General features: G+C 34.4%; 1 protein-coding gene across 1 annotated transcript; it reads right to left on the reverse strand.

The window, feature by feature from the left end:
* Positions 1 to 445: 445 nt before the first annotated feature.
* On the reverse strand, positions 446 to 5,402 carry LOC123198406 (proteasome subunit alpha type-3). Its single transcript, XM_044613111.1, has 10 exons — positions 5,180 to 5,402; positions 5,047 to 5,086; positions 4,866 to 4,949; positions 3,681 to 3,754; positions 2,783 to 2,869; positions 2,608 to 2,692; positions 2,429 to 2,475; positions 1,915 to 1,980; positions 1,534 to 1,624; positions 446 to 773 (listed from the first exon to the last, which is right to left on the reverse strand). Exons 1-10 carry the CDS (start codon positions 5,281 to 5,283, stop codon positions 702 to 704), a joined length of 750 nt encoding a protein of 249 aa, XP_044469046.1. The 5' UTR covers positions 5,284 to 5,402; the 3' UTR covers positions 446 to 701.
* Positions 5,403 to 14,014: the final 8,612 nt, after the last annotated feature.

Here is a 14,014-nt window from a genome sequence, read left to right on the forward strand (position 1 = left end):
GAGTCAGCTTTGGGGCAGTACAGAGATTGCATTCACTGAAATAATTTAATAAAATTGCATTTTTGTTTTGCCTTCTTATCCACAAAACAGTAGTAGAAAAACAAGGAAGTGAAAGTCAACACAATGGTCCGCTTGACTCCATCATCAAGGGTGATAATTAATTAATATATCATTCAAATATTATACTATACACTTAGTAAAGAATATATTTTGTTAAAACATAATCAATTATATTACTAGGTTAAATGGTTCAACATAATATAAAAAACAAATTACTAGTCAATGTAAGTTAACATGCCCGCCTCAACCGAAGAATGAGGATGGAGGCTAATTTTGACAGAATACAAGTAGGAAATTTTATTCAAGTTAAAATTTGAACATGACTATTATTTTCTATTAAAATTTATTTAAAACTCATTTTTTAAATTTAAAAAAGTAGCTTAAATGAAGAAGTAGAGACCATGTGGATATCCTCCACAACTCATGGAATAAGCAGTAGTACCAACAAAACGGGTTGACATCTTTTCTTCTTTTTACTAAGGCACCAAAATTTTGGTGACTCATAATAAACTAAACTGAAGTCCACTGTCACCATCAATCCCACCAATTCGCCAATCTACTCCATACACATATTTTTTTTGTAGTGGTTTCAACAAAACAAATACCATGAAACTCTAAACAAACATAAGAGCTCTGCAGCACTAATCCGCATCCATCTCCTCCAATGCTGCTCTAGCTGCTGCCTTAGCTTCCTCCAGAAGTTCATCCGGAACCTTAATGTATTGCAACAACAATATATTAGCCAACTAACCCCCTAAATTACAACTAAAAAGCATGACATGCCACACGCCTATTTTAACTCCTTTTAAGAATTTGTAATTGAACCATCAGGCAAACATAGAGACAGAATCAAAAGAAAGGAGAAACTATAATAGCAATTACAAAACAATAATAAAACAATAGCACCTATCTATTTTTAATCTACAAGTAATAGTCGAACTCATAATTATCCGTCAATTTTGAGAGAGAATAACAACTTTAGCTTCTTATTTCTAACATTAGTCACATGATGGATATGTTAGAAACACGCTTTAGTTTTAACAACATAAACAAAATGGGATCCGTAGAAGGGATTATGGTATTTATACTTCATCAAAAAACCAAGGAATATGACAATTAAAACAAAGTCAAAATGAGAGAAAACCTCATCAAACAACAAAAAAAACATAGAAAGAGAAACCCATACACAGAGATTCAACCTTATTCAAAGTATTGGAGATTCCATGATAATCTATTTTAAGACCCAAAAAAAAAAAAAAAAAAAGAACAAATGAAATACCATGATAAAGCATGTGATGTCATCCTGCATGTTTAATTTCACAAATCTCTAAATAAACAATTGTTTGGGATATATGATATTATTGCTCATACCTATTAGTTCTGAGCAATTAAAGAACAGAGAATCATGGAGAAACAGAACCATAAGGCTAAATAGCTAAGTTTTGCAAGCTATACTAAAAAAATAGAGATTACCTTTTGATGCTGGCGGTTTGACTCGTCACAGACCCAGCTCATTTCCAATTCAAAAGCCTTGTCCTTTGCCTCATCATGCACTCCATAAATACTGCAAACATTACATAAGAAGAGTCATGACACAACCCAGAACAAACATGTAACAGAAATTCAAAGATAAAAAGTATGTTTAACAGTTACTTCTTCCAAGTCTTTACTTTTGCTATTCTAGTCATAAATTTTTTTTTTTCAATTGACAACCCTAAACCACCCCCAAGAAGAAAAGTTCTTTCTTTTTTTGCTAGGAGAAAGCTAAAAAATAAATAGAAAACCATCAAAATTATACACTACCATCATAATATTACACATTTTTATTACATTACTATGCATTATTCAACTTACATCTTAGCTACTTCAATAACGCCTTCGCGGCAGGTCAACTCAGAAAGTTTCAACTTCTCAATCTCTCTGCATAAATATATCATTCAACGACATCAGTAACACCACATAATTTTCTGAGAAATGTGAAAAAGGAAAAGCAAGATAACTTCATAATATGAGAATACAACCATAGATGCCTTATCAAGATTCTAAATGAGTCAGATGAACCAATAACTGTAAAAACACAAATTTAGTTGCATGCAGCATGTGAATGAATATGAAGTAAAAGAAAGATGAAATACTGTTAAATCCTTAGAAAACTATTATAGATTAATTGCTATATTTATTAAACAGCAACTAATAACCTATTAGATCTTATTTCTGCATAAGAATGACCCACAAAAAATATATGCAAATAAAGATAGACACGAATTTGTACAAAGGATTACAATATAGCTGGCTTATTCCACTTTGCTTCTAAAGCATAGTAAATTTCCTTTCTTAGAACTTAACAAACAAATAATTTGAAACTCACGTCTTGGCTGCCTGCCTGCCTTTACCAATTGCAGCACCAAAATACCTCTAAAACAGACACCAAAGCGCAGATTAGTAAGAAGGAAGACACTCCAGGATAATTCAAATAAAAACCAACTGTTAAAGTTAATTAGTGCAGATGGAATTGCAATAACAGTATATTACAAAATATTAACTTACATAGGAAACACCAGATGGCTCAACCATGTACAATTGTGGCCCATCTCGGTCATAACCTCCAAGAATTACCCCACATCCAAAAGGTCTGGCAGCACCAATAGGTATTCAGAGAGTTGCAATAATGAGACAGGGTGAAAAATTATTAACAAAATGCCAAGAAATAGCAATATCAAACCTGAGCCACCAATATAGAGTACATAGATGCACATAACTAGCAACTCGTTGAGCAAGTTCTTTCACAGGAATTGGCTCACCATACACACTGAAAGTTAACAACAAAATGTTGAGAAGTGTAATTGACAGATACTTTTCAACATATTGCTTCCGCTCTTCCTGATTGCACTCACTCAAATGTACACTTATTCAACTAGCAATTATAATATCAGTATGAACAACCTTACAACACATTGTACCAAAATGCCATAACAATACTGCAGTATATGCCAAGTCTTCCTTCCATAATTGCATACCTCAAATGAACCTTATTTTAAAAAGGGTTTCCTTCATAACCATCAATATATTGACAAACACGTGACATTCTAAAACTCATAAAACCTCTTTAGCAAATAAAACAGGACCAATTCAAGTGCATTTATGAAATTGAAATCTAAAGTACACTTGCATGGATAAACACGTTTTATGTGCTTCTTTGTTGCACGCATGTATGCGTATGTTCATGTGTAAGAATCTAAAACCTTAGAATTGAGCACCTTCACAAATGATGCACTAATTTCATGGAATGATAAGGTTAAAAAATTATTTTATCAACACTGAAAATTGATGCAGTTTATATATGAATAACAAAAAATTATTTCATGGAATGATTGAAATTTGAAACTTTTTTTTTCTGAACTGTAACTCTTTTGGAAAATTAAATCAGTAAAAAGATTTTTAATATTATTAACTCCATACGAGAATGGCACAATTGATAAAGATTCCACAAGTCACATTCCATATTTATGTCTCCAGACAGTCTATGCACTTTTAACAGCTATGTTTTCCATGTCTAAATCTCAACATGCTGTCAATGCATAACACAAGAAGCATATAAGTGCATAATTAACAAAGCAAACCTTTCATAGTTTGTGGCTTCAGACTTTGCCCGTGCAACAATTTGTCTCCCATCAGCTGCTAATCCTGCAACAGCCTATAGTTGGAAGCATATCAAGTGTGACAACATTAAAAGTTGAAACAGATACATAAGGCTAGGTTGACCTGTAAAGGATATTATTTTTCACAACTTGAACTATTTATGCAAGAACACTAGACCTCAAACTTATTAAAAATGCACTTTTGACAAATTGAGAGAGAGAGAAAGGGAGAGGTAAAAGCCATCCCTCCCATTAGTTTCCCTTTATTAAAAATCCCCCAACTTTTCATATGAATGAACCAAGTTTGACCCCAAACTTGGTATAATTTCCAAGGTCGGTGACTTGTGAGGGGGTTTAAACCAATTCTCTCTAGGTTAGATACCAATGGTTTTAACCACTCAAGCCAACCATATAGGTTCAGAGATATCCTTACCATCAGTTTGATTTCTAAACAAAATATCACAAACATCGTGATATATTCTCCACGATATAAGAGGGGAAAAAAATAGAAATATCAAACCACAGAAAAAAAAAAAAAAAAAAAAGATCACATTCCAAAAGCATTTTCACTGGGAACCCCTATAATGACAACCCTTACTGTAAATTCCTTTCAATTCACTACATCTTTTGGGTGGTTAACTTTTTCACATGGGAAAACACTGATGTACTTAATTGTTGTCCTAAGAGAGAGAGATTAACAATTTCCATAGAAATAAGACTAGCAGCTGAAAGATGTATTGAGAACCAAACTGAAATCTATTTTGCAAGTATTTTAAGAAAGATTTCCATGATCACAAGTTCAATATAAAACTTTTTAAGGTATCATGGATGGCTGTCCCTCAAGAGAAACTCCAAACTTAATGTTGCCCACAAATTTTATGCTAAGATAACCTTTTAACATTTATATCACAAATAGAAAGTGTATCTTCTAACAACATCAAGTATCACATTACTTCAACCTTCTAATAGGTGGGTTTACTACAAATCAACTGAAAACCTCTAAAATCGTGTTGGCAAACATTCAAACTTGGGGTTGAGTCACTCTGTCTCTCTCACAAACTAAAAAATCTAAAAAATGAGACCTAAGAAAGTAAGATAAAACAGGGAAATCACTAGTAAAAATATGAGTGTGCACAAGATCAAATCAAGAGTAGTAAAAGAGAGTACCATGCCGGAATGACGATGAACAGAGTGGATTCTTCGATTAGAACCAGGTAACATCATCTTCGATGCAATTAACTTCTCCACTCCCTTAAAGCCCAAACCAAAATCGCCATCAAAAGTCAATTTGTAAGCAGTTTAATTGAAAATTAAAAATTATATTTAAAAAAAAAAAGAAAAACATTACCATAACAATCCCATCTTTGCATTTAATTCCGATGACAGTCCTGCAAAAGAAATGGGAAACTGAAATCAATGAAGAAAATAAAACAAAAGGCAAAGGAAAATCGAAGATAGTTAAGTTATGTCGAATAGAGTACCCGCTGTTATCGACAGCTTTGGCGGCGTACTCGATCTGGAAAACGCGACCATCGGGAGAAAATGTAGTGACGGACAGATCGTAGCCTGTTCCTATGCTGCTCATTCTGTTGCTTTGATTTTGATTATTGGGACTTTTCCCTTGTGTTTCTTTTCAAGTATGCCACAGAGAAAGCCCAGCTTCGACAAATATAGAGCCTTTTTTCTTTGCAGTCACGAAATAGTCTCTCACTGCACTCTAGCTATGGTCCGAACCGATTCAATCTTAAAAGTTAATTTGGTTTGATTTAATATAGTATAAATTTGTATAATTTAAATTTAAACCAAACTTAAAATTAAAAGTTTTGGCTCACTTTTAATTTGAATCAAATTTGAGATAAAGAGTGTTCTATTCAATTCAATTTGAATTTGGGGTTTGATTTATAGTTTAAATTGACAGTTCTAATTTATAACTTGAATCAGAAATTTTGAATATTATCTAAATAAAATGATGTCAGTTTATTAATGAACTATAAATCTAAATTATACATTCGAACTATTAATTTGAATCGAACCAAATTATGAATTCGAACCATTGATTCGAGCTAAAGAATCAAGTCAAACTTGAATATAATCAAACTAACCCATTTTTTATTTACATCAAACTCAAATCAAACTTAATTTTAATTTGATAAATTTAAACTAGAGCATTTTCTATTCAAATCAAACTCAAACTAAGGAATCCACCCCTAGCTTTGGCTCCTTTATTTATTATGGTTATAATAATTATTATTATTATTTATTGAGATATTAAATTAAATGCCCCTTTTATGGGCGTAAGCAAAAAGTCTCTCTTGCAAGAGCTTACAGAAAAATGCTTTTTTTTTTTTTAATGTTAAAAATATCATTCACTACTTTTATATAAACTCTTACCCTCGTACCTTATTTACACCATTCAAGTTTTAAGTTTTACTAAATATCTAACATTGTGGGTTCATTTGAAAGAAAGAAAATTTATATTTCTGAGCTCAAATAATAAAATCGGTTCGTGACAATAAAGTATTTATATCAGTCTTAACCAAAAACTTAATTTATTTGTTAAATTCAGTTTGTATATTTTATAACTTATATAGAGTTGTGTCGTAAAAAAAATTAGAAAAATATATAAAGTATTTTAATATTGGACAATATATGAGATTGTTAAAAAAATGATAGAAAAATATAAGGGGTATGTTGCTATTAGACAATATATGAGGGTGTTAAATGAAATGTTAAAAAAATATAAGGGTATTTGATATCAAATAATACATAAGAGTGTTAAATGAAATGTTAGAAAAATATAAGGAGGTATTTTAAAATTAGAGGGGTTAAAAAAATGGAACAAAATTTAGGAGATATTTCGATATCATGCGAATATAAAGCTCCTATATTTTATATATTTATTGTACCAGAAAATGAATGTTATGAAAATATAAGGACATTTTGATATTTGACAATATATGAGGGGTTTAAATGAAATATTAAAAAAATATAAGGGTATTTTGATATCAGACAATGTATAAGGGTGTTACATGAAATATGGTAAAATTTATGGGTATTTCGATACGAATTTTATAAAGTATTAACTTTGATTTTTTTACTAAATGTTTTATTTTACTAATATTGGTCATTATAAAATTGATTATTGAAATAACGGGTTATGTTGTTGTTCATTACGAAGGATAATGAATTCAAAGTTATCAAAACATATTGAAACACCAAGGAGGTTATAAAAAGGGTGGTTAAAATTCGATGCAGAACAACATTTGAGGGATTTATCCAATTATTGAGTGAAAAGTGTGATATCGATCTAATTCGAAATAACATTTAGCTATGTATGAAACCAAAAGGTATTGAGCTAGAGTGCCCCATAAAAATCAAAAATGATGGAGATGTCAAGGTTCTTATTGACATATCTAAATACTTTGAAGAATGTATTCCAATTTTTGTTACATGTATCCTTATTAAAATACAAGCAGAACAAGAAGAAGAAATAAGTGACAATGATGATGGTGAATTGAAAGAGGAATATGATGGGAAAGACCTTATAACCATTATAGATTTAACATGAAATAGCAAAGTTGACAATAATCTCATATCGACATTACACCATCTACTCTATAATGGCTAAAAGTTTTTCTATATGTACACCATAGATACTGTTGTCATTACCTTCTTTGTAACATGTAATCGAAGTACAAGCATAACTAAAAAATTGTGTGTTTGTACTAGAAAACAACAAAGGTCTATATAGAAGTAGATTTTGAGTTCATGATGAAAGTAATTGATGAGATACACCTTGAAGTAGGGGATAACCTATGTAAGGTGGGGTATCCCCAATGAAGCAAGGTACATTTTCCAAGTCATAGGTATAACATCATGACAACTAATATCATAGAGTCTTTCAATACACTAGTTAGACAAGTAAAGGGTTTGCCTATCACGAAGTCAAGGTTCATTTGGGGCACCTTGCAGCTGTTGAGTTGTATATGAGTTGTATCTCTAAATTAGGAAGGATATAATTAGGGATAATTAAAGATATAATTAGGGATGATTAAGGAGATTGTATCTTAGTAAAACTAGGAAAGTACATATATTATTTCCTACTCTAGGATTTAAAAATTCATAAAAGTATTTATGTAAATTCACTTTTCAATATAGAGTATTTTTCTCAAGGTTATTTCATATGGTATCAGAGCCAATTTAGGCTTTTAAAATTTTTCCGGTAACCTTGGTTTATTTTTCGGCGAACTTTCCGGCGTTCTTTTCTGACCACCGTGTTTCTGTCCTTTTTCGGTGGCCGTGTCTATACCAGTGTGATCGGTACGACTTCACCGACAATTCCCTAAAAAGAGAGCCGCCATCTATCGATTCACACGCCATCACACATCGAGTAGACGTCTGACTACCTCTATCGTCGATCTGTTTCTCCGACGAGTGTGCATCGACACCACCTCTTCTAGTCCTCTCAGAAGATGTCGGTGAGTCTGTCTATGGTAACTTCATCATCATCGATCATCAGAATCGACGTCATGCTCCGGCTGTTTCTATCTCGGATCATCATCTCCGATCTGCTTTCCTGGCATGCGTTAAGCTACACTACCGGCACTGTTGAACTCGGAATATTCCGATGAGTAATCACCTCATAGTCTCTTCGTTGTCCGTCGCCGTTGTCGTTTATCGGAACAGTCCCACAGTGTTGATTTTGTTAATTTTCTTTTATTAATGGCCAGTGAAGGATCTTCAAAATCAGGTGCATTTACTCCATTTCTCTCCCTTCCTGTTATTACTACTAAAAAATTATTATGAAGTATTAATTATATGTCATGGGCTGCATCTATAGAGTTATGGTTTACAGGACAAGGTTTAGAAGACCATTTGATCGTTCGAGCTGCTGATTTGACAGAAACTGACATAAATAAGGGTAGTTGGGTCAAAACTGATGCATTATTGTGTAGTCTGCTATGGCAATCTATTGATCCATCTCTCTGCCCTATTTACAAAGCTTATAGAATATGTGTTGATATTTGGAATCAAGCCAAATTGCTTTACACTAATGATGTTCAACGGTTATATTCAGTTGTCTCTAATATGGTTAATCTGAAACAACAAGATATGAGTATACCAGACTTCCTGGGGCGGATGTCATCTTTGAAAGTTGAATTTAATGTTATTTTACCTGTCGGGAAGAGTGTAGTTGAGGATTTAGCACAACGTGACAAGTTTTTTATAGTCTTAACTCTCACTGCAATTAATCCAGATCTTGCTCTTGTTAGAGATCAAATCTTGAGAAGTGCAACCATTCCAACATTGGATGATGTATTTGCTCGTCTACTCAGAGTTTCCTCTACCACAGGACCCATTGTTACAGATTTTGCTGCCCTAGTCTCTCGATCTCCAAACCACTCTAGAGAGTCAAGTAACCGTGGGAGTAGAGGCGATCGTCCAAGATGCAATTACTGTAATAGATGGGGGCATACTCGAGACAAATATTATAAGCTACATGGGAGACCTACACACAATGTCAATGTTGCACAATCAGCTCCTCTTGATCATCATTCAGAGATTTCAGCAAGACAGTCTCAATCAGTTCCTCAGTCAGTTACTCTCACTGGAGCTGATTATGAAGAATACCTTTAGTACCAAGCGACGAAACAGTCATCTCAATCCTCTGTTGCTTCTTTTGCCCAGTCTGGTAATTCGATTGCTTGCCTATCACAATCCTCCACTCTAGGACCTTGGGTCCTAGATTCAGGTGCCTCAGATCATATTTCTAGTAACTCTAGTTTATTTTCACATTTTAATCATTCCAGATCTTTTTCTTCTGTCACACTAGCGGATAGCACAAAATCTATAGTTAAAGCCGTAGGACATGCCAATCCATTACTAAATCTCTCTTTAGATTCGGTTCTTTATCTTCCTAATTGCCCATTTAATCTCGTTTCCATTAGTAAATTAACACGAGCCTTGAATTGTTCCATTACATTTACTAATGATGCCTTTGTTATACAGGATCGAAGTTCGGGCAAGACGATTGGCACAGGATGTGAGTCACAAGGGCTTTATCACTTGTCCCTTCCTTCTTCCGCTGCTTGCACTGCTATTGAGTCTCTAACTCTTCTTCATAATCGTTTGGGGCATCCTAGTCTCTCCAAGCTTTAGAAGATGGTCCCTCATTTATCTAGTTTGTCATCTCTTGAGTGTGAGTCTTGTCAACTTGGGAAGCAGTCTCGTAGTTCCTTCTCAAGGCGTGTCAATAATCGAGCTTCGTCTCCTTTTGAGTTAGTTCACTCCGATGTGTAGGGTCTTTGTCGAGTCAAGTCTACTTTAAATTTTCAATATTTTGTGACATTCATTGATGATTATTCGCGTTGCACGTGGATATTTTTAATGAAAAGTCGATCTGAGTTATTTTCTCATTTTCAGCCATTTTGTGCCGAAGTTAAAACACAATTTAATTCTTCTATACGCACATTACGTAGTGATAATGCGAGTAAATATTTTTCCACTTCTTTCACAAATTTCATGTCTTCTCAAGGGATTCTTCACCAGTCTTCTTGTGCTTACACCCCACAATAAAATGGGGTTGCTGAGCGTAAAAATAGACACCTCATTGAAACAGCTCGTACATTATTATTACATTCACATGCTCCTCTACCTTTTTGGGCTGATGCAGTTCTCACTGCTTGCTATCTCATTAATCGGATGCCCTCCTCAGTATTGCAAAATCAGATTCCACATTCAATTCTCTTCCCTATTAGCCCTTTATACACTATCCCTCCACGTGTCTTTGGTTGCATATGTTTTGTACATAACCTTTCCCCAGGTCTTGATAAACTATCTGCTCGATCTATCAAATGTATATTTCTTGGTTACTCTCGTCTCCAGAAAGGTTATAAATGTTACTCTCCTATGACACGTCATTACTTTATATCTACTAGTGTTACTTTCTTTAAGTCTTCTCCTTACTTCTCTTCATCTGAAACCTAATCTCCTATCATTGAGAGTTTTCCATTACCTACTTTTATTCCTACTTTTGATGTTCATCCTATAGTCGTCCCACAGTCTACCCTCACACAAGATTTAGCACCTGTTTCCCCAATTATTGACTCTCATACAGGTATTGATATCACTTCTATTGCTCCAACGGCTCCTGTTGACTCACTTCCTGCTGCCGCCTCTAGCCTGGCTGAGGTCCTACATCCTGATGACTAATTTCCTATTGCTATTCGTAAAGTTGTAAGATCTTCTCGTAATCCTCATCCTATTTATACTTTTCTTCGTTATCACCGTTTATCCTCACCATATTATGCCTTTGTGTCTTCTTTATCCTCCATTTCAATTCCTAAATCTATTTGTGAGGCTCTTTCTAATCCAGGTTAGAGGCAAGCAATGGTGGATGAAATGACTGCATTACATCATAATGGTACTTGGGAATTGGTGAAATTACCTCTGGGTCATTCCACTATCAACTATCGTTGGGTTTACACAATCAAGATTGGTCCTACTGGTACTATTGATCGTCTCAAGGCCAGGTTGGTCGCTAAAGGTTATACTCAGGTCTATGGTTTAGATTATGGTGACACATTTTCTCCAGTGGCTAAGATGTCCTCCGTTCGGTTATTCTTATCTATGGTTGTCACTCGTCATTGGCCCTTGTTTCAGTTAGACATCAAAAATGCCTTTCTTCATGGTGCGCTTCAGAAGGAGATATATATGGAGCAACCGCCTAGTTTTGTTGCACAGGGGGAGTCTGATTTGGTTTGTAAACTTCGACGCTCACTATATGGCCTAAAACAATCTCCACGTGTCTGGTTTGGACGCTTTAGTACAGTTATTCAAGAATTTGGTATAACTCGATATGAGTCGGATCATTCTGTATTTTACAGACACACGTCGCGAGGAAAGTGCATTTATCTGGTTGTTTATGTCGATGATATTGTTATCACTGGTGATGATCAGGAGGGTATCAATCAATTAAAACAGCATCTATTTAATCATTTCCAGACCAAAGACTTGGGAACACTTAAATACTTTCTTGGGATAGAAGTTGCTCAGTCTAAGATAGGTATTATTATCTCTCAGAGAAAGTATGCTTTGGATATTTTGGAGGAGACTGAGATGTTGGATTGTAAACCTATTGATTCTTCTATGGACCCTAATGCTAGACTTGTGCCAGGACAGGGGGAGCCACTTGTAGACCCTAGGAAATATCGGAGGTTAGTAGGTAAACTCAACTATTTGACTATCACAAGACCAGATATCTCTTTTCCAGTTAGTGTTGTCAATCAATTTCTTTAGTCTCCATGCAATTCTCATTGGGATGCAGCTATTCGGATCTTGAGATACATTAAGAAAGCACCAGGAAAAGGATTACTCTATGAAGATAAAGGTCATACTCAGATTGATGGATATTCTGATGCTGATTGGGCAGGATCTTCGTCTGATAGGCGCTCGACTTCTGGATATTGTATTCTTGTTGGTGGTAACTTGGTTTCATGGAAAAGTAAAAGGCAAAATGTTGTGGCTAGATCAAGTGCAGAGGCAGAATATCGCGCTATGGCATTGGCTACCTGTGAGCTTGTATGGTTGAAACAATTGGTTCAAGAGTTAAAATTTACAGATATATCACAAATGAAGCTATTGTGTGATAACCAAGCAGCACTTCATATTGCTTCTAATCCAGTATTCCATGAGAGAACGAAACATATAGAAATAGATTGCCATTTCATTCGAAAAAAGATTTTATCAGGGTGTATAACTACCAACCATGTCAGCTCTAATGATCAGCTTGTAGATATCCTTACTATGTCTCTTAGGAGTCCTCGAATTGAATTCATTTGTAACAAGCTTGGTGCATATGATTTGTATGCTCCAGCTTGAGGGGGAGTGTTGAGTTGTATATGAGTTGTATCTCTAAATTAGGAAGGATATAATTAGGGATAATTAAGGAGATTGTATCTTAGTAAAACTAGGAAAGTACATATACTATTTCCTACTCTAGGATTTAAAAATTCATATAAGTATTGATGTAAATTCACTTTTCAATATAGAATATTTTTCTCAAGGTTATTTCATAGCAGCGATAGTTTTACAAAAGAAGAAAATATACAAGTATATATAGTTTTAATACTAATTATTTAATCGAACATGTTCTTTTACACTTATGCTTATTGACTAACAGATATGCTGATGCTTTTTAAAATTGCAGATGAATTTACCCACCAATACACCATCATAGAGGAGAGGTTTAACCACCATGTGTTGAAGTCTGTGAACTTGGAAGGGATGTCATAATGTGACCTATAGGCGAAGATTAATAATAAATGGTTAATTATTACAATCCAGTATAAATACACTCTCGTAACAAACTATTACAAACCTTGACTATGAGAAGAGATATCATAACATGCCCTATGAGCGAAGGCTTTCATTATCGTCGTGAGAAGTGTGTAAGAAGATGTATAAGTATAACTCAACTGGCAAATGTCATAACATATAACTACAAATTTCCAATATTACAATTGCTATTTTCACCTGGACAATAATATTTAAGCAAATATAGGTCAACATTTCCTCAAGATGAGTCACCCTATCATCTAGACGATCCTTCATGTGAGACATTTGATCCTCCATACAAGACATCATATATAATATAATATTGCCCCATTGAGCCAATGCAACATCAAATAAGAATAGAACAAGTGTAGCAGCATCATAGGTAGATAGAACGGGTGAGTCAATTGATGTGTCCTCACTCGGGGGAGGGGGTAGAGGAACGTCAAGACAAGTGGTAAGCTTAGTGGTAAAGGGTGAACATCAAGACGAGTATTGGGATCAGTCATAGGGGCCTAAGCGTCAAGACAAATACTAGCCTTAAAGTTTATATATGGCACAACGGGAGAAACAACCTCACAAGAAGGAGCTGATGGACCGTCTTCGAAGGAGGAATACTACGAACTTGACATTCCCATGTAGGCAACAATGTCAACGAACCATTGTACGACCTCCTCATTTTTTATTGGAACAAATGGAAAAGTTACATCATCATGCTCATTAAAATAGATTAATAAGAATTTTTTGCAAGTTAATTATTACTAACACAATTAATCAATCAATTAAAATTACTTACTGCATCACCGATGAATATAATTCCCATATGACTCTACCTCGAGATTTCTCTCGTACGCCACTTGAACATGCACGGGAATGTGTCAAGCTTAACCAAATCCACCCAATCATCTAGTGTGTCCAATGTCTTGTATATCCAAAGCTCCAATATCAACCCAAATATTATTATTATTATTATTATTTGCAAT

Source organism: Mangifera indica, chromosome 15 (genome assembly GCF_011075055.1).
Source record: "Mangifera indica cultivar Alphonso chromosome 15, CATAS_Mindica_2.1, whole genome shotgun sequence".
In the NCBI taxonomy this organism is placed as follows: domain Eukaryota; kingdom Viridiplantae; phylum Streptophyta; class Magnoliopsida; order Sapindales; family Anacardiaceae; genus Mangifera; species Mangifera indica.